The sequence below is a fragment of the Phoca vitulina genome, unplaced genomic scaffold (genome assembly GCF_004348235.1).
Source record: "Phoca vitulina isolate PV1807 unplaced genomic scaffold, GSC_HSeal_1.0 scaffold58, whole genome shotgun sequence".
In the NCBI taxonomy this organism is placed as follows: domain Eukaryota; kingdom Metazoa; phylum Chordata; class Mammalia; order Carnivora; family Phocidae; genus Phoca; species Phoca vitulina.
This window is the reverse complement of record NW_022589761.1, coordinates 8,703,006-8,723,157: the sequence shown is the minus strand read 5'-3', so window position 1 is coordinate 8,723,157 and position 20,152 is coordinate 8,703,006. Positions and strand designations below refer to the sequence as shown.

Here is a 20,152-nt window from a genome sequence, read left to right as displayed (position 1 = left end):
GCACACAAAGAAGCAGCTGGAGGGAGGGGGCTAGAGGAACCAGAACACCTCCAGGCTCTCATGAGAGACAGCCAAGGGTACTGACGGGGGACTCGGGGGTCTGCGAGAGAGCCCCGCGGCACTTACCCCCGGACTCCCAGACTGCCAGAGCTCCTTCCTCCAAAGCCCAGTCACCTAAGGCCTGAGCCCCCGCAAGAGAGGAAGGTCGATTTCAGATTACCCCCCCAGCCCCGCCTCTTCCCCCCACCCGCCCAGCTTCCTCTCTCTATGAGGAACACTTTCACTTCCTGCTACTCCAGGCCTCCCTTCGGAGAACAGGTAGGGGTCCCCAGGGACCTAGCGGCTGGCATCGTCACCCCCCACTGCCTCCCTTTGGTGTCAGGCTGCTGGCCCCATCCCGCCCTGCCCAGCACCACCGGCCATCCCCAGGCGAGCATCAGCCTGTCTGCCCCCACCCCTCCTTCCTGCTCTCCCCTGGACAGGACACCTGCTCACTGTCCCCACCCTTCCTAAAACCCTGGGTGTCTAGTCAGCAGGCTGATTGATTTGTTTAGCTGTTCATTACCCCTTTCCTATGCCACCCCCCGAGGGCAGGGGCCTGTTCTATCCACCACTGTTTCCCCAGGCCACCCAGTCTGGGCCTGTACTTACGAAGTATTTGTTAGGTGCACAGATGAACGGACCCAGGGGTCCTACTCCTGCCACTGCTGCAGGGAAAATATTTAAAAATGCCCACCTCGAGTGATAACCCACGCTAGCTAGGACTACGTACCTGCTGAAGAGTTGAGGTCCGATGGACAGAGGGACAGATGTCGTATAAAGCAAAAAAGAAAATGCCAGCAGTAACATCTAGGTAGCGGGTTATAAGGATGTTCTCTGTAAAATTCTGGTTTTCTGGATGTTTGAAAATGTCTCTAATAAAATGTGGGGGAGGGAATATTTGAGGGCCCCCCCCGCCGTGGTCTGGGAAGGGGGAAGATGTTGTATAAGATAGTTCACGTTGACAGAGTGTCTCCTGTGGGCTGAGCACCTGTCTGGGCACTGGGTTTGGGCAAAAGCTGTTTTTCAACTGGTCCATGTCTGTATTACGGCAGCACTGGTTGTCAAAAGCTGAAATATCTCTGTGCCACTCGGTAAAGAGCCATCAGTCTGGGTCCTCCCTTTCCCCCCTCCCCACCAAGACCCACTGGCCTGCCTCCTGGGATCCCCAGATCTCCCCACCACCTGGGGACTAAAGCATTAACACCTGCCACAGCAAGGGGCCTTGGGTCCATTCGCATCGGTCAGGGTTTCTGCTATATTGGTTGTAAATATGTTGACTGTTACCTCTGGGTTGGAGCCACCTTGTGCCTTATCTTCCTTCCTGCCAGAGGCCAGACCATGGCTTGCTGGCCTCCCGCATCCTGAGGATGGCCCAGCCGGAGGACGAGGCCTCTGCAGGCCCCACCGTCGGGGAGAGGTGAGGGCTGCTGGGGCTGGGGTCTCCAACTGCTGCCCTGGCTTCAGAAGTCCCTTCCATCCAATGCCCACCCCCCTAGAAGACCCTGAATCCCATTTCTTCCCTGGGCTGCCCCTTCCTGCACCTTTGACCCCACCTCAGTGTCCAACTGCCCACCTCTAACCCCCGGTCCCCTGGACCCCGCCTGTCCCAGACAGGTTCCATCACAGGTGAATGGAGCAGATGAGACCCTCATAGGGGTCCTTGGGACCCCAGAGCCACTCCTTCGCCTATGGAGGACGTGGGGGGTGTGGCAGATCCCAGAGCTGGATACTCAGGATGCAGAAGCCCTTCTTGAGCTGTGGCCACCGGGGGTGAGTACTCACAGCCAGGGACCTTCTCTGACCCTCCCCAGGACACCGTGGATCAGTCAGGACTCTGCTGGTTCCTAGTGACAAACACCACAAACCGGGCAAACCAAAAAGGCTACTTATCAATTCCAATGATTGAAAAATCTGGAAGTGAAGGGAATTTCAGGAATGTCTGGACCCTGAGCATTAGACAACTTAAAAATTTCTCCTCATCCCATTTCTTGGCTTTGCTTCAACTGTGAAAGCCCAAGGAACACACACTCGTTCTACAGTAGCTTAGGCAAACAGGCATTTATCTTTCTGACACATCCGGAAAGGCAGCTGCAGACTCTGGTTCAGCAGCCCTAGTGACATCAAGGCCAGGTTCTCTGCCATTCCCTCGGACTCCCCTCACGATTGCCCAGTGGCCACCCCAGGTCCAAGCACATGTGTGCCTCCAGGCAGGAGGAAGAAAAGAAAGGAAGCACCAATTGCACCAGGAAAACCAAAAGCCTTCACAATTGATTCACAATATATGGGGCCCAGATGACAATATTTTTTTAAAGCTCACCTGGGAGTTATAAACCCAGAGGTGAGAAACACTGCCTACACATCATCTGTCTTCTCCAGCTGGGCAGATTATGCCAGAACAAGGCTGCAGTTCTGCAAGGTATAGGGATAGACTTGGATAAGGCAACTAGCGGGTCTACACAGCTTCCTTCACAAGGGGGCTCTGTCCCTGTGGTGGCACAGATGGCTGTCCCCAGCTCATGGCCACGTCCCACAAGCGTAGCAATCCCAGTGTAAAAAGAGGCTTCCTTCCAAAGAGCTCCAGCAAAAATCTTGTGGAAGATTTCCATTGGCTGGGCTTGATTCACATGCCCACCTCTGAACCAATCACAGTGATGAGAAAGTACTGTCATCCTGTTGGCTAGATCAGGTCACGGGACCACCCCTGGGCCTTGGAGGGAGTTAGTCCCACTGGCAGGGACTAAGGGAGGGAGTGGGTTTCCTTAAAGGAAGTTTGGGGTGTGGAATCCAAAATAAGGGAAATGGATGCTGGGCAGGCAAAAGTAACAGAGATTTGCACAAATCCCTTTCAAGATGACTTTTGCCTCGGGGTGCCTGGCTGGCTCAGTTGGAAGAGCAGGGAACTCTTGATCTGGGGATTGTGAGTTCAAGCCCCAGGTTGGGTGTAGAGATTACTTAAATAAAACTTAAAAAAAAAAAAAAAAAGATGACCTTTGTCTCCACCCCATCCCCCCCAGAGCTTCCTGGTCACAGGACATGACCCCAGCCAGGTCCTGGTGTTGAGGACAGGAGCTTCACCAGGAGAAGTCCACACCTACCAGATCCAGAAGCTTCCTGGAGGTGAGGAGCCTACCCCCTAGATTCCAGCCCACAGCAAATTTAATCAGCTTTGCTTCCAAAATATCTCCCAAATGCTATTTGGTGCCATAAGTGGGATGCAAACATAAAGACTCAGGAAAAGCTGGGGACTCCAAAGGTAGAAATTTCCCTCTCTTGAGGGTCTTTGGGGAGAATTACAGGATGGAGGAAGACAGAGTCCCAGGGAAGATGAGGCTGCTACCCCTCAACTTTTCTTCCTTGCCCCTTGTTGCCCCCTATCCCCAGGTGTGTCTCTGGAATATTCTAACCTCTGCATGCCGGACCTGCCCCATCTCCTGGCCTTCCTATCGGCCAGCAGGTACAGGTCACCCATCAAAAGGGCTAAGGGCGATCCATCCCTAAGACATCCCACCCACACTGCTGCTCCCCCTTATCTTTTCTCAGGGATGTTTTGCCCAGAACACTGCTCTTGCCCCCTCCCACTCTAAGGCCTGGAGACCAACACACAGGTGAGGGATGGTTCCCTAAGGGAGGGGGAAGCCACTTTCCAGCCTTCTTGGTCCGGCAGGATGGCCCTTCAGGGACCAGATTACCAGGTTTGAGGGAGAATAAAATGGGGGTGAGGGAAGCTGTGGGAGGCTTGCCTCCTGGGCCTGAGTGACAAGAGGCCAGGGGCCAAACCAGTAATGAGGCTGGGAATTAAGTCCCCCGGTGCCCTGAAGGAAGCAGGGCTGGCTCCTTGGACATCTGGGACACCTCGGTTATTCTGGTCCCCAGGTCCTCCACAGACTGGCAGTGTCCACCTCATCTCAGAGAGGGTGCTGTCCATGGTGAACAAGCTCTACCTGGAGACCCACAGAGGGTGGGGGATGGAGCAGATCCCCCCGGAGACACCTCCAGAAACTGTAGAAAGACACAGTTCAGGTTAGCTGGGCTAGACGGGGCCCTGGGCCCCTAGGGACGGGGGAGCTACTGTTGCTGTTCTGTGGGGCCCAACTCTCTCCTCACATCCAGCCCCCAGGAACCCTGCCCCTCACCGGGTCTCCTGGGTTGAAGGCCCGCTCAGCCCAGAAGTACACCATTCTGGGCCAGGTCTGGCCAGCTTGGTGGAGGAGAAAAAGGAGGACAAGGACGAGGACGAGGACGAGAACGAGGACAACTACAAAGATGAAGAGAACGGCCCTGAGGATGTGCTCACCCATCACATCCAGGCTCTGGCCAGGGCCCGGGGCAGCTATGTGAGCAGGCAGTTCCAGAGCCTTAGGGCACGCCTCACCTCAAATGCCAGAGGCCCCCACAGGCCTGGGGACCCGGCCACAGAGCTGCTTCAGGATGTGCGGCACCTCCTTACTGACCTCCAGGATCACTTATCAAAGGACCCCAATGTCAGGGCTGTTTTGGAGAGCAGGGGGCCTGGGGCCCCCCAGGAGGACGAGCATCTTGGTAATAAGGAGGGCTGGGAGAGAACTTATGGCCATTTCCCGAACCCACTCGGGTTCTCGTGTGCCCTCCTTTGGCCCTGCATGTGCGTTCACACCCATCCCTGCGCACCTGTTTGCTTTGCCACTCACCCGCCTTTTCCTACACACAGTAACTCCTGCTCCGTTCGCCACTGCTCCGTCTCTCACATGTGTGACAGCCGCACTCCCTCTCCCACGCGCGTGTCCACACCCGGGCTCCCTCTTCCACGCGTGTTCTCCCACCCGTGTCTGCACTTGAGGGTGGCGCTCGGCCCCGGGGAGGGGGTCAGCCCGGCGGCCCTTCGCTCACCAGCCCCAACCCCTCGCAGGCGCCGCGGTGGAGGCGGCCTTGTGCCGGGCGGTGCTGGCGCCCTTGAAGCCTGCCCTGTGGACGCGACTCCGCACGCTCCGCGCCCAGGAACTGCGGCGACTGCAGCAGCGACAAATAGCGCTGCGGGCGGGGGCGGGGCCTCCGGGCCTCCGGGGGGCGGGGCTCGAGGGGCAGGGCCCCGCCCCCGCCCTGCGGAGCCGCATCCACGCGCGCCTGGCGCACCTCCACGCCGCGTGCGCCCCACGCCGCAAGGTGGCGCTGCTGCTGGCGGTGTGCAGTGACGTTTACGCGGGCCTGGCTCAGGGCGAGAACCAAGGTAACCTGGATGTGCGGTAGCTCGAGGGTGGCGGGAGCCGGGTGGGAGGCGCCTGCGTGCACGTCGAGGGGAGAGGGTGGTACGCTCTAGCGCGAGGCGTCTACGCGGGCCTGGGGGTCTGGTAGGAGGCGTTTGCATGCCCACCAAGTGGAAGGGCCGCCAGCGCGCGTGGTCCTGGGGATCGGAGGGACGTGTCTACACGGCCCCCATCCAGCTCAGAGCCTGTCCTCCGGCTCCGCCAGAGCCCCTGGGGGCCGACGCCTTCCTGCCCGCGCTGACGGAAGAACTGATCTGGAGTCCGCACATTGGGGAGACGCAGCTGGACGTGGAGTTTCTCATGGAGCTGCTGGATCCCGAGGAGCTGCGGGGGGAAGGTGAGGCCGCACCCCAGAAACGCCGGGACCCAACAGGGGGCGCCCTAGGGCCCAGCAGCCGCGCCCCGCAGCAGGGGGGAAGGCGGACAAACTGCCGCGGGACCTCGGGCGACCAGGGTAGCCGGAGAGCTGCGCTGACCACCGCGGCCTGTCCCTAGCCGGCTACTACCTGACCACGTGGTTTGGGGCGCTGCACCACATCGCTCACTACCAGCCCGACGCGGGCCGCGCGCCCCAGGGGCTCAGCTCTGAGGCTCGCGCCTCCCTCCGCCAGTGGCAGAGCCGGCGGACGCTGCATAGACGCGACAGACAGGGCCACGACGGAGCGCAGGTGACCGTCCCTCCGGACTGCGGGTGCAGGGGAGCGCCGGACCCACTGCCTTTCTGACCCAGGCTCCTGCCGCTCCCCACAGGTCAGCCTGCCCTTTGAGGAACCATGGCGAGAGACCCTGTGCCCAGAGACCAAGGATGATTAGGGGTCTCAAACCCTCCTGCTCCTCGGGCAACATTCCGGAGGACCAGGACGGCGCTGACTTCCGACCCCTGTTGGTTTAGGTGTAGGGAGGGGGAGGGGTTCCCAGGAACAGACCCACCTCCGGTTTGCCCCTCCACGTGGTGGGCAGAATAATGTTCCCCCAAGACATCCCCTTCCTAATCCCCAGAATCTGTGAGTATGTTACCTTACATGGTCAAAGGGACTTTACATATGTGACTAAATTAAGGATCTTGACATGGGGAGATTATTCTGGATCATCCTGGCGGCCCAATATAATCTCCACAGTCCTTACAAGAGGGAGGCGGGAGGACCAGAGTCAAGAGAAAGAGATGTGATTTTGCAAGCAGAGGTCAGAGTGATGAGGCCAGGAGCCAAAGCAGGCGCCCTCTAGAAGCTGAAAAAGACAAGTGGATTTTCCCCTGGAACCTCGGGAAGACTCGGCCTTTGATTTTAGGCCGGAAGAGCTATTTTGAACTTCTGACCTTTAGAACTGCAAGATAATAAATTTGTGGGGTTTTTGACCTGCTAAGTTTGTGGTAATTTGTTATAGAAGCAACAGGAAGCAAATATACTCTCTTACCCTGAACTTTATTTTCAGTAGAAATTAGCACTTCCTAGCATACCATATAATATGTACTTATTTATTGTGTTAATTTTTGTCCATAGTGTCCCTCCCCTTAGGTTGCCTAACAGAAATATAGTGCAAGCTATATATTTAGAAAGTAGCTCCATTACAAAAAAACTAAAAAGAAACAAGTGAAATTAATTTTAAATAGCCTACCTGATTGAACCCAATATGTCCCAAATGTTGTCACTTCAACATGTAATCAACATCCAAAAATTAGAGGCGCCTGGCTGGCTCAGTCAGTGGAGCATGCGACTCTTGATCTCAGGGCTGTGAACTTGAGCCCCACGTTAGGTGTAGAGATTACTTAAAAATAAAAAAAAAAACTTTTTTTTTTAAAGATTTTATTTATTTATTTGACAGAGAGAGACACAGCGAGAGAGGGAACACAAGCAGGGGGAGTGGGAGAGGGAGAAGCAGGCTTCCCACCAATCAGGGAGCCCAATGCGGGGCTCGATCCCAGGACCCTGGGATCATGACCCGAGCCGAAGGCAGACGCTTAACGACTGAGCCACCCAGGTGCCCCACCCCCCCCAAAAAAATCTTTAAAAAAATCCAAAAAGTATTGTACTATTTAACAATCTTTTTTGCTTGTGTGCAAAATATTCAAAATCCAGTGTGTATTTTCTATTTGACATCTCAGGTGGGACCAGTCACATTTCAAGTGCTCAATAGCCACGCAGGGCTTGGAGCTACCGTGTTGGTCAGTGGGGCCTTAGATTGTCAGCTTCAGGAGGCTAGGGATCTCTGTCTTGTGCATAGCTCTATTCTCAGTGCCTAGCCAAATGCCTGGACCCATTAGGTGTTCAGTAAATACTTGCTGAACGGTTCAATGCCAAATGGTAGGCTGAAAATGGCTGCCTAACAGAGATCCCTGTCCTAATCTCTGAAATCCACGAACATTACCTTTTTTGGAAAAGGGTCTTTGCAGATGGTATTAAATTAAGGATCTTAAAATGGGGAGACTATTCTGAGTTATCTGGGGGAGGGCTCTAAATGCAATCACACGCATTCCTATAGAAGGAAGGCAGAGGGAGATTTGACACAAACAAGAGAAGATGATATGAAGACAAGCAGAAAAAGATTTGAAGGTGCCGGCCTTGAAGGCTGGAGAGTTGGTGATCACAAGCCAAGGAAAGCCGTCAGGGGCACCTGGGTGGCGCAGTCAGTTAAGCTTCAGACTCTCGGTTTCGGCTCAGGTCGTGATCTCAGGGTGGGGAGATTGAGCCCCGCATCAGGCTCCGCGCTCAGTGTGGAGTCAGCTTGAGATTCTCTCTCCCTCTCCCTCTGCTCCTCCTGCTCCTGAGCTCACATGCACACTCTCTCTCTCTCTCAAATAAAAATAAATAAATCTTAAAAAAAAAAAAAAAAAGCAGTCAGCTACCAGATGCTAGGAGAGGCGCAGACCGGATGCTCTCCTAGCACCTCCAGAAGGCGGGGGCCCTGTTCACACCTTGATTTCACCCCAGTGATACTGATTTCAGACTTCTGGCCCCAAGAACTGTAGGAGAAGAAATTTCTGTCGTCTTAAGCCACTGAGTCTGTAGTCATTTGTCACAGCAACCACAGGAAACTTAACAGTTACTCAGCACTTAATATAAAAAAAAAATGGAGTAAAATTAATATCCAACCCAGTCTCACTCTAGCAACAAGGGACATGCATCTCCTGATATAGGAATTAACTAGAAAAGTAGGAAAATCCCCTGAATCCATTTCACAAAGAATGTGTTGCCATTACAATTTTACATTTTACATTTTGCATTTCATAATGATCAAAATTCTGTAATTTTAGACATCACCTAAAAAAATGTGCCAGAAGAGAGTGTTTTGCAATTGTTTTTAAAAACCAAAAAGCTCAAAATGGCTGCATCGGGCAGTGAAGCAGGAAGCAGGGATGGGGGGAACTACAGGATGTGGCCTCTCATCTAATGTTCAGACAGAACTGAGTGGGGTAGCTTGATCCCCGCAGACGTGAGGGGACCATCTCCTTTTTCAAGAACCTTCAGGGCAAGCAGGGCACCAAGAATTTCATCATGTTCACTTATTATGCATTTTTTCAAAAGATTTTATTTACTTATTTGACAGAGAGAGCACAAGCGGGCAAAGGGAGAAGCAGACTCCCCACTGAGCAGGGAGCCCGATGCGGGACTCAATCCCAGGACCCCGGGATCATGACCTGAGCCGAAAGCAGACGCTTAACCGACTGAGCCACCCAGATGCCCCTATTTATTATGCATTTATGTACATATGTATTTTTTATAATTGTGGTAAAAATCATATAATACCAAATTTACCCTCTTAACTATTTTTAGGTGTTAACTAGAGTTATAATAGTGTTAACTATATTCACTATTTTTTGGTGTTAATTAGAGTTATAATAGTGTTGACTATATTCACATTGTTGTGTTATAATAGTGTTAACTATGTATACATTGTTGTGTAACAGATGTCTTTGTCTTGTAAATCTGAAACTATGCCCATCAACCACAACTCGCATTTCCCCTTTCCCAGCCCCTGGCAACCACCATTCTACTTTATTTTTCATGGTTTTCATGATTCTTAGATATCTCGTTTAAGTGGAATCATCTAGTCTCTTGGTGAACTGGCTTATTTCACTAAGCAGTATGTCCTCGGGGCGCCTGGGTGGCTCAGTCAGTTAAGCACTAACTGAGCTACCCAGGTGCCCTAAGTTCTTTATATTCTGGATGGGTATGTCTTGTGGGCAGTCCCAGTTTCTGGATTTCCTCATTATTAGATTCCAGTCCCGCAGTTAAGGGAAGTATATCCTGTAGGTGGACATTGTGTCCTTCCCAGTACATTCCATCCGGGGGGCCCCGTGATCGGCAATGCTAACTGTGCCTTTGGAGTTAAGGACTGTATTAGCTGGATCGAGGTGCCATAACAGAAAAGCCCAGATGGGGTGGTAAAAGCACAGAAATTTGGTTTCTCACAGTCCTGGAGGCTGGAAGTCCAAGATCAAGGCCTTGGCAGGTTTGGTTTCCTCCGAGGCTTCTCTCCTTGGCTAGTAGATGGCCTTTTGTCTTCACATGGCCTTCCCTTTGTCCCTGTCTGTGTCCTAGTCTCCTCTTTTTAAAATTTTAATATATTTATTTACTTATTTATTTGTTAAATTGAAGTAAAGTTGACACACAATGTTACATTAGTTGCCAATCTCTTCCTATGAGGACACCATTCATATTGCACTGGGCCACCCATATGACTTCATTTTAACTTAATCACCTCTTTTTTTTTAAATTTTTTTATTGTTATGTTAATCCCCATACATTACATCATTAGTTTTAGATATAGTGTTCCATGATTCATTGTTTGTGCATATCACCCAGTGCTCCATGCAGAACGTGCCCTCCCCAATACCCATCACCAGGCTAACCCATCCTCCCACCCCCCTCCCCTCTAGAACCCTCAGTTTGTTTTTCAGAGTCCATCGTCTCTCATGGTTCTTCTCCCCCTCCGATTCCCCCCCTTCATTCTTCCCCTTCTGCTACATTCTTCTTCTTCTTTTTTTCTTTCTTAACATATATTGCATTATTTGTTTCAGAGGTACAGATCTGAGATTCAACAGTCTTGCACAATTCACAGCGCTTACCAGAGCACATACCCTCCCCAGTGTCCATCACCCAGTCACCCCATCCCTCCCACCCCACCCCCCACTCCAGCAACCCTCAGTTTGTTTCCTGAGATTTCACCTCTTTTTTTTTTTTAAGATTTTACTTATTTATTTGGGGCATCTGGGTGGCTCAGTCGTTAAGCGTCTGCCTTTGGCTCAGGTCATGATCCCAGGGTCCTGGGATGGAGCCCTGCATCGGGCTCCCTGCTCAGCCAGGAGCCCTCTCCCACTCCCCCTGCTTGTGTTCCCTCTCTAGCTGTCTCTCTCTCTGCATCAAATAAATAAATAAAATCTTTTTTAAAAAAAGATTTTATTTATTTATTTGAATGAGAGGGAGAGCCAGAGAGAGAATGAGTGGGGGGAGCAGAGGGGGGAGAGGAAAAAGCAGACTCCCCTGCTGTGCAGGGACCCCCCCATGCAGGTCTCGATTCCAGGACCCCAGGATCATGACTTGAGTCAAAGACAGGTGCTTCACTGACTGGGCCACCCAGGCACCCCTAACTTAATCACCTCTTTAAAGGCCCTTGCTCCAAACACAGTCACATTCTGGGGAACTGGAGATTGGGACTTCAAAATATGAATTTGGAGGGGAGGGTCACAATTCTGCCCATAATGGGAAGTGACTGCCGGATTTCTCCCCCTCTGAATTATGATGTCATCTGTGGGTTGTACCCTGGGACCCTGTGAAGAACCTGTCCCCAACAGCCTTTCACCCAATGCTTATAGCACCTCTTCTTGGTTCTTGTTGAGTCACTGGATTTGTTCCTACTACTGTATCCTATTTATGGCAGGTAGTACTGGTTTTCCACCTCCTAGAGTAAAATGACATTTCCTGGTGGTTGTTTTTTTTTTTAAGATTATTTATTTATTTATTTGAGAGAGAGAAAGAGCACATGAGCAGGGGGGAGGGGCAGCAGGAGAGGAAGACGCTGACTCCCCACTGAGCAAGGAGCCCAACGTGGGGCCCAATCCCAGGACCCTGGGACCGTGACCTGAGCCGAAGGCAGGGAATCTACTGAGCCACCCAGGTGACCCTGACATTTCCTGTTTAAATAAATGTGTTGAATAAAAAAAAAAAAATCTGAGTTGATTTCAAGAAAACTACCCAGTAGCTAAGTACACAGGTGATGCGTGGATATGTTGGCAAAGTATGGGGAAGTGAAATGTAAAAGGTGGACGTTTGGGCTATCGCTGGTTGAGGACTATGGGGTCACACCCAGCATCTTGTTCACTCTGGAGCTCTGGGCTTTGTGCTGGACGCCTCCTCTTGTGGCCCCACTCCCATGGTGTCCCAAACTGGCCACAGCACCTCCCCCAAACCTGCTCCTCCTTCTAGTACCCATTGTAGGGGGGCCTCATGATCCCTCCAGTCCCTAGGCTAGAGCCCTGAGCCCCATCCTACATACCAACCTCTCCCCTCTCATGCCCCCCTGACCTTCCCCTTCCTTGGCCCCATCCTGGTCCAGCCCAGCCTCCACTGCCTCCTGGCTTCCAGTCCAGGAAATCCCCTCCAGTCCCTGCCCACATGGCAGCCAGAAGGAAATTTTATTTTATTTTGTTTTATTTTTAAGATTTTAAGTAATCTCTACACCCAACATGGGGCTTGAACTCACAATCCTGAGATCAAGAGTCTCATGCTCTTCCGACTGAGCCAGCCGGGCGTCCCACGTTGTTCATTTTGATGTAGTCCAATTTAGTTTTTCTTTTGTTGCCTGTTCTTTTGGTGTCATATCCAAGAAATCATTGCCAAATCCTATGTCATGAAGTTTTCCCCTGTTTTTTCTAAGGGTCCTGTAGTTTGACTTCTTACGGTTAGGTCTTTGATTCAATTTAGGTTCACTTTTGTATATGGTGTTGCATAAGGGTCCTACTTGACTCTTTTGCATGTGGATATCCATTCCAGTTTTCCCAGCACCATCTGTTTAAAAGACTGTCCTTTTCCCACTGAATGAATGAGCTGAGCACCCTTGTCAAAACTCATTTGACCTTAGGGGGCGCCTGGGTGGCACAGTCGGTTAAGTGACCGACTCTTGGTTTCAGCCTGGGTCGCGTGATCTCAGGGTCTTGAGATCAAAGCCCCACTTTGAGCTCCCCACTTAGCGTGGAGTCAGCTTCAGATTCTCTCTCCCTCTCCCTCTGCCCCTCCCGCTCATGCTCTCTCTCTCTCTCTCTCTCTCAAATAAATAAATAAATAAATCTTTTTAAAAAATCATTTGACCTTATGCGCCAGGGTTTATTTTTAGAATTTGTGTTTTTAACAAGTTGCTGCTGAGAACCATTGATATATATAGTATCAGATTAAAAATAAAACAGGAAGAGAGGTTATACTTTTTGAGAAGTCACAAAGATGGTGACACCTGAGCAAAACCTTGCCAGAGGTGAGAGTCACAGGCATGCATCTAGGGAGGATGTTCCAGGCAGAGAAAAGCCGGGCAAAGGCCCTGTGGTGGGTGCATGCCCAGCAGGCGCCGGGAATGGTGAGGAGGCAAGAATTCTTGAGATGTCTTTGATGCAAAAACGTGGTTTTATAAAAGCGTGGGGACAGGACCCATGGGCAGAAAGAACTGCACTGGGGTCATGAGGAATGGCCCATTATATACTTTCAAGTTGGGAGGGGGTTAGGGATAGCACAGACCTCCAAGGTATTTTGGAAACAAGGTTTCCAGGACCCTGAGGGGGCCTAGCTATTGCTAGGAAAAGGTTATTTATTACTGTTTAATAAAAACTCAGTCATGAGACCCTTCAGATGTATATCGGTGGGTCATATGCTTGGAGGATGACTGCCAACATGTATCTTGAGGGGTAGAGATAAAGGAAATTGCCAAAGGAATTTTTATATGTATTTTTATGTGTTAAAGGAGACTAAAAAAAAAGAGGGGCACCTGGGTCGTTCAGTCGGTGAAGCGTCTGCCTTCAGTTCAGGTCATGATCTCTGGGTCCTGGGATCGAGTTCCGCGTTGGGCTCCTTGCTCTTCAGGGAGTCTGCTCCTCCCTCTCCTCCGTGCGCATGCCCTCTCTCACTCTCTCTCTCTCTCTCTCAAATAAATAAATAAAATCTTTAAAAAAAGAGAGAGAGAGATTTATAGGATCCTGGCGGGTTGGGATAATGTTAAACTCAGATTGCCTTTTGCCCTTAGCGAAGTATTAACATCAAGGCAACTGGGCTTCTAGAGGAAGGTCACTCTGCCTGTTTGAAAGACTCGTCAATGGGCTGTAAGTAGTAAGGGAACGTAATTTTTTTTTCTTTTGCCTTGTTTCCCACATCAATAATGAGCCACCACATCACACCCATTGAGGAGCACTGTGCATTTTGCCTGTGTGTTCTCTGGCTACCCCAACATGATAATAGCTAATGCTTTGTGGCTTGTATGCCTGTTTTTAGGAGGTCACCAGGAGGATGTGACCGCCGGTTGACCCACGAGCTGGACTCAGGCGATCAGAGGCGACTCACTCCCTCGCCTGACCCTGGAATGGACTTCTGCCCACCGTTCCCACAGTAGGAGTCGTCCCAAGGACATAGCCTTGCTAGAACAAGGTGTTGTGGAGGCCATCTGGCTGGTATAGAAGACCCAGTTAAGGCCTTTATATAAACTTTAAGATGCGGGGCGCCTGGGTGGCTCAGTCATTAAGCGTCTGCCTTCGGCTCAGGTCATGATCCCAGGGTCCTGGGATCGAGCCCCACATCGGTCCCTGCTCGGCGGGAAGCCTGCTTCTCCCTCTCCCACTCCCCCTGCTTGTGTTCCCTCTCTGGCTGTCTCTCTCTCTGTCAAATAAATAAATAAAATCTAAAAAAAAACAAAAACAAAAAACTTTAAGATGCTGGTGGGTGGTTGGGGAGACCTACTCATCTTGCGGCGCCCAAGACAACCCTCGTAAGTGCGTTCCCTTGCTTATTAAACCAGCCACCTACCAATCTGGAGCGGTCTGCCTCTTTCTTTGGTCTCTCCTTGTCCTCTGTGTACGGGGCCCGTTCGCAAACCGACAATTAACGAATCAGCCAGGAGACCGAAGAAACGGGCCTTGGGAAAGGGACATCTGCAGGGAAACTCTCTAGTTGGCCATCGACCTCTATGTGGGGAGGGGTGGCCCCATGCGTTAGATGCTTGTGGACCACTGCACGAGGACGGGGACGCCCCCCAAAATGCTGGCCATTGCACACTGTGGCAGGCAGGGAAGGGGGTGCCTACGGCGGGGTTGGGGGGTGGCCTCTAGTGTGGGCAGTTTGGCCACCAGAGGCTGAAGCTTGCGCTAGAGCTTAGAAGAAGAGCTGAATTCAGGAGAAGGACATGCGGTTGTCCATTACTCTGCTGGCCTCAGGGCTCACAGCACAGTGGGAGAACAAAATAATAAGTTGCAGACGTTAGCGTGCCGTTTTGCAAAGCCAGGAGGGTGCAAACTGCCCCAGATTAAGAGCCGAGGGCGTGTACAAAGCCTGATTAGGACACTAAGAGGTACGTACGGTCCCTGGGAAAGCGACGAGAGTGTCCTGGCGCCTGACAATGAGATGGACCGCGTGCCCCATGCTGTGGGAGCCTGAATACAAAGGAAACATTTAAATAGCGATCATCCTAGACTGTTGATCCAATGGAGAAACATGTCCCAAAACTCCAAGGAGAAAACTCGCATTCTCTGTCCCTTGAAGATGTAAATCTAATCATGCCTTTGAAAAATAAACACTCCCCACGATTGCCTGAGACTGAGGGGAGAAAGGGGGGGCAAGAGGCTTTTCAAAATACAGACTGCTGGGGCATGCGACTCTTGATCTTGGGGTTACAGGTTGAGGCCCCGCTTGGGTGTAGAGATTACTCAAAAATAAAATCTTAGGGATCCCTGGGTGGCTCAGTCAGTTAAGCATCTGCCTTTGGCTCAGATTATGATCCCAGGGTCCTGGAATCGAGTCCCGACCTCTGCTCCTTGCTCAATGGGGAGCCTGCTTCTCCCTCTGCCTTCCCCCGCCCCATGCGCACACTCGCGCTCTCTCTCTCTCTCTCACACAAAAATAAATAAAATCTCAAAAAAAAAAGGTAGTGTCATTTTCTTTCATCTGTCAAAAGGACAGTTTTCTTGGACCATTGGTCTGTTCTTGATGAGATTATGAAAGGCTTTTTCTTGACTGTAGGTAATCCGCCTAGAAAACAGATTCCTCTCCTGTGCTCCTGGTTATCTTTATCAGGCCTTGGATTACTTAAGAAAACTGATTCTTCTCTATTACCAGAGCTAAGTATTTTTACAACTATGGGACTTACTGTATTTGCCTGTGAAGTCTTTCATTGTTCCCCTGGTTAAATGAGTAACTAAAGATTCTTTCGCAGTGACCTATGATCCTATTTAATCAAGTGTTTTCAAACCTTTTGATATTTTTGACGAGCTTCCCTCAAATCCTATATAAATCAAGCTTTGTTAACCTCAAACTAACTCTGGGATTTTCCAGAGAAAATATCAAAAGATGTGTTCTCTCTCCTTATAGAAGAAAGATATTAAACTAAGTTTATTTTATGTTTTAAATTACATGGGTGGGGGACCTGGCTGGCTCCGTCGGTCAAGCATGTGACCCTTGATTTGGGGTTGTGGTGTAGAGATTACTTAAAAATAAAATATTTAGGGGCGCCTGGGTGGCTCAGTCATTAAGCGTCTGCCTTCGGCTCAGGTCATGATCCCAGGACCCCGCATCTGGCTCCCTGCTCGGAGGGAAGCCTGCTTCTCCCTCTCCCACACCCCCTGCTTCTCCCTCTCCCACTCCCCCTGCTTCTCCTTCTCCCACTCCCCCTGCTTGTGTTCCCTCTCTCGGTGTGTCTCTCCGTCAAACAAATAAATAAATCTTTTTAAAAAACAAAATAAAATAAAATGTATGTCACAGAAATAAGCAAATTTCCTTGTCAATTGCTTTATGATCACTCTCATCAGATCTTTAACAATGGCTATTTTATATCATTTACAGTTCCATTCTGCTCTGATGCTTTTGCAAAAGTGTTCCTACAAGAACACTTCGTTTTCAAGGACATACTTTGGAAAGGCTCTGCCGAGTAGAGGGTTTTTTGTTGTTGTTGTTGTTTGTTTGAAGTAGGTTCCAGGTGGAGCCCAGCACAGGACGTGAACTCTAAAGCCTGAGATCAAGACCTGAGCTGAGATGTTTAACGGATGTAAACCCAGCAAGTGCAGGTTTCTGATAACTATGATCAATTTGCCTTCATGTGGGAGGGGCAAACAATGGACCTTTCCAGGGCCTCCCCACAGCTCCCTGCACAGCCCCAAAACATGCCATGGGATGGTAGCCAGAGATCTGTCCCCGTTCTCCTCCACATCAGGAAAATGGGCCCAGGACACTGATGATAATGTTAACATGTGAAGACTCGCCGCTGCTGCAGGACTCTGTATAGAGTTTGCTGGAGCATCTGCAAGGGAGAGGATGCATGGCGACCCCACAGAAAATTCAAGACCTGGGCGCCACCGAAACGTTTTTGGGAGTCATTTGGTTGCATAAGATGAGCATTGTTGCACAAGCTGTGAAGGAGGAGATGCAAGCCTATCCAACCGGTATGGGGTTTTTGGAGGAATTTATCCCCCCCCCCCCCGCCACCCCGGCACAGTGCCTCCGTCCCTTGTACTACCTGGTAAAGAAAGGGCACATGGGGACTGGGGATCAGAGCAGCAGGCCACCTTTGAGAAGTCAAAAATGCTGGCGGAGCAGATGAAAGTTTGGGCATCTCCTAAATGGGGCTGCCATTTGCATTAGATGTGTCCATGATTCCAGAAGATGTGGATTGGGCACTCTGGCTAAGACAATGGAAGGAGACGGTGCCCTTAGGAGTTGGGTCCCAGCTCTGGAAGGGGGCAGAAATCCGGTACAGCCCCACAGAGTAACAGCTCCTAGCCGTGTACACAGCACTCCTCCGAGTAGAGCCTCTCATGGGGGAATAGGCATATCCCAGGGAAGAACTTCCCTTCCTATTAAGGGGGGAGTTGAGAATATGTCCCATCGACCCACCTCTGCCATAACTCAGACTCCCACTTTGACTAAGAGGCATGCCTATTTCCCGCAGACAAGCACTCTCTCCACCACCCCACCGTCTCTAGAAGGGCAGGTGCTAGCTACCAGGGCCCATAGAGTATGTCAAGCCTCCAAATGCGCCCACCCCCGTTCCCACGGTGGCCCCTGTGGCCCGCACAGAAGGAGTGGGGAAATTCCCACTGGTGCCTGGAAACCCGAACAAACAGTAGGAGCCTGTGGGCTGAACTTGGAGTGGTTTGGCTGGTGATCACCCATGAACCCCGACTGCTCCCCCTTTGCACGGACCATCGGGCTGTTCTCAAATGATGAACCCTATGGCTCAGACAATAGGGAGCCAAGGGGTAAATGATCATGAATAAGTCATGTGGGGTCAGGATATGTGGAAAGACATTTTGGTTTACCTGCAAGAGCCTGAGGTGTCCACACGGTGGTTCATAAGACACTGACACTCCCAGGCAATCAGGAAGCATTAAGAGTAACCACCATGGCGCCCAGGTGGAAGGCGTATCGTCAGGGATGCCAGATGGGCCTTGACATCCAGTGACTTGGCTAATTCTGTAAAAGTATGTCCTGTGTGTCCTAAATAATGCCAAAGCAAGTGCCAAAGGAGTCTGGGTGGGGCCAGCCGCCAGAGTTCCCAACTAGTGAGGGACTGGCAAACAGATTATATTGACCTCCTTTCCCTGAGTGAGGGTTCTAAATTCTTTGGTGTGGACACGGCATCTGGCCTAACCCAAGCTTTCCCTTATCACCATGCAAGCCAGGGGGTCACCATCAGGGAGATTAGAGAAGCTGAGTACCACGTACAGATACCCTCATCAAATAAACAGTGATCAGGAGTCACATTTCGAAGATCACGATATACAAGATAGAGCAAAAGAACAGGACATTGAATGGAGGTCCCATCTCCCTTATAACCCGCAAGCAGCAGGGTTAGTGGAAAGGAAAAGTGGAATATTCAAACAGCAGATTAGATTACTAACAGGTAAAACCACCCTGGCTGGGTAGACTAAAGTACCCTCCCAGGCTTTAATACATTTTCTTTTTCTTTTCTTTTTTTTTTTTTTTAAGATTTTATTTATTCATTTGAGAGAGAATGAGATAGAGAGAGCATGAGAGGGGGGAGGGTCAGAGGGAGAAGCAGACTCCCCGCCGAGCAGGGAGCCCGATGCGGGACTCGATCCCGGGACTCCAGGATCATGACCTGAGCCGAAGGCAGTCGCTTAACCAACTGAGCCACCCAGGCGCCCTTCTTTTTCTTTTTTTTAAGATTTATTTATTTTTATTTGAGAGAGAGCATGAGCAGGGGGAAGGGCAGAGGAAGAGGAAGAGAGAGAATCTAAGCAGGCTCCATGCCCAGCCTGGAGCCCGATGCAGGGCTCGATCCCAGGACCCTAAGATCATGGAATCAAGAGTTGGATGCTTAACCGACTGAGCCACCCAGGCGCCCCCTTCATGTGAATGATCATCCAGGAAGACTTGTTGCACCATATGCCAAACTGGACACCCCTGCGGAGACACCCAACACCAGAAGGGCATGGAAGTCATGGGAAGCAGCCATTGCCCCGGCACTCACTGCAGATTATAATGCTTTGCTACTGAGAACCCCAAGCCCCATGACACCTGAGACAGGCATTATCTACCGGAACTTGCAATGACTCATCCCAGCTTGACCCACGAGCTGGACTCAGGCGATCAGAGGCGCCTCACTCCCTCCCCTGACCGTGGAATGTACTTCTGCCCACCGTTCCCACAGTGGGAGCCGTCCCAAGGACATAGCCTTGGTAGAGCAAGGTGTTGTTGAGACCATCCGGCTCTATAATCTTTAAGATGCTGGTGGGTGGGTGGGGAGACCTACCCATCTTCGGCGCCCAAGACAAGCCTTGTAAGTACCTTCCCTTGCTTATTAAACCAGCCACCTACCAATCTGGGGCGGTCTGTCTCTTCCTTTGGTCTCCCCTTGTCCTCTGTGTACAGGGGGGCAGTTCACGAACAAACATTGACACCTTAGGCGGTCAAGATTGCATGATCCACAGGGCAAGTCTCAGAGCTAAGAGATCTTGCCCCTTTAATGTTTTCTGTTTAAGTGATCTCTACACCCAACATGGGGTTCGAACTCATGACCCCGAGATCAAGAGTCACATACTCTACCAACTGAGCCAGCCAGGTGCCCCAAGCTTGGCAGCTTCTTAAAAATTTAAATATAGGGGGGCCTTGGGTGGCTCAGTCAGTTAAGCATCTGAATCTTGATTTCGGCTCAGGTCATGATCTCAGGGTCCTGGGATGAGCCCAGCGTCAGGCTCCCCACTCAGTGGGGAGTCTGCTTATCTCCCTCTCCCTCTGCGCCTCCCCACGCTCTCTCTCTCAAATAAATAAATAAATCTTTTTTAAAAAAAAGTTAAATATATACCTACCGTATACGATTCAAGCATTCCACTCCTAGGTGTACACCCTAGAGAAATGAAAGCGTATGTTCACACAAAGACTTGTACACCAGTGTTCACAGCACTTCTATCGGTAATTGCCAAAGACTGGAGAGAAGGCAAATGTCCACCAACAGGTCACTCGATAAACCAGTCGTGGTGACTTGATAAACTGTCCCCTGCAATGGCCTAGTTCGACATGCATGAAGCGCAAAACAATGATGTTGAGTGAAAAAAGCCAGACACGAGAATCCACACTGTAACATTTCATTCTGGAAAATACCAACTGGGGCGCCTGGGTGGCTCAGTCGTTAAGCGTCTGCCTTCAGCTCAGGTCATGATCCCAGGGTCC

At 50.8% G+C, this 20,152-nt stretch overlaps 1 protein-coding gene across 1 annotated transcript; it reads left to right on the top strand.

Annotated features, from left to right (window-relative positions):
- Positions 1-508: 508 nt before the first annotated feature.
- On the top strand, positions 509-6,669 carry RINL (Ras and Rab interactor like). The gene is made up of 11 exons (XM_032390671.1): positions 509-1,459; positions 1,653-1,812; positions 3,057-3,159; positions 3,424-3,496; positions 3,583-3,647; positions 3,916-4,062; positions 4,153-4,581; positions 4,928-5,245; positions 5,488-5,619; positions 5,778-5,950; positions 6,033-6,669. Exons 1-11 carry the CDS (start codon positions 1,410-1,412, stop codon positions 6,093-6,095), a joined length of 1,713 nt encoding a protein of 570 aa, XP_032246562.1. The 5' UTR covers positions 509-1,409; the 3' UTR covers positions 6,096-6,669.
- The last annotated feature ends 13,483 nt before the right edge of the window (positions 6,670-20,152 follow it).

What these genes read in the sequence shown, in the direction of transcription:
- RINL (XM_032390671.1), top strand. Translation starts at nt 1,410, where the DNA reads ATGGCCCAGCCGGAGGACGAGGCCTCTGCAGGCCCCACCGTCGGGGAG. An exon ending in GATCCAGAAGCTTCCTGGAG is followed by an intron (nt 3,160 to 3,423) that starts GTGAGGAGCCTA and finishes CCCTATCCCCAG; the next exon opens with GTGTGTCTCTGGAATATTCT. An exon ending in CGAGGAGCTGCGGGGGGAAG is followed by an intron (nt 5,620 to 5,777) that starts GTGAGGCCGCAC and finishes GCCTGTCCCTAG; the next exon opens with CCGGCTACTACCTGACCACG.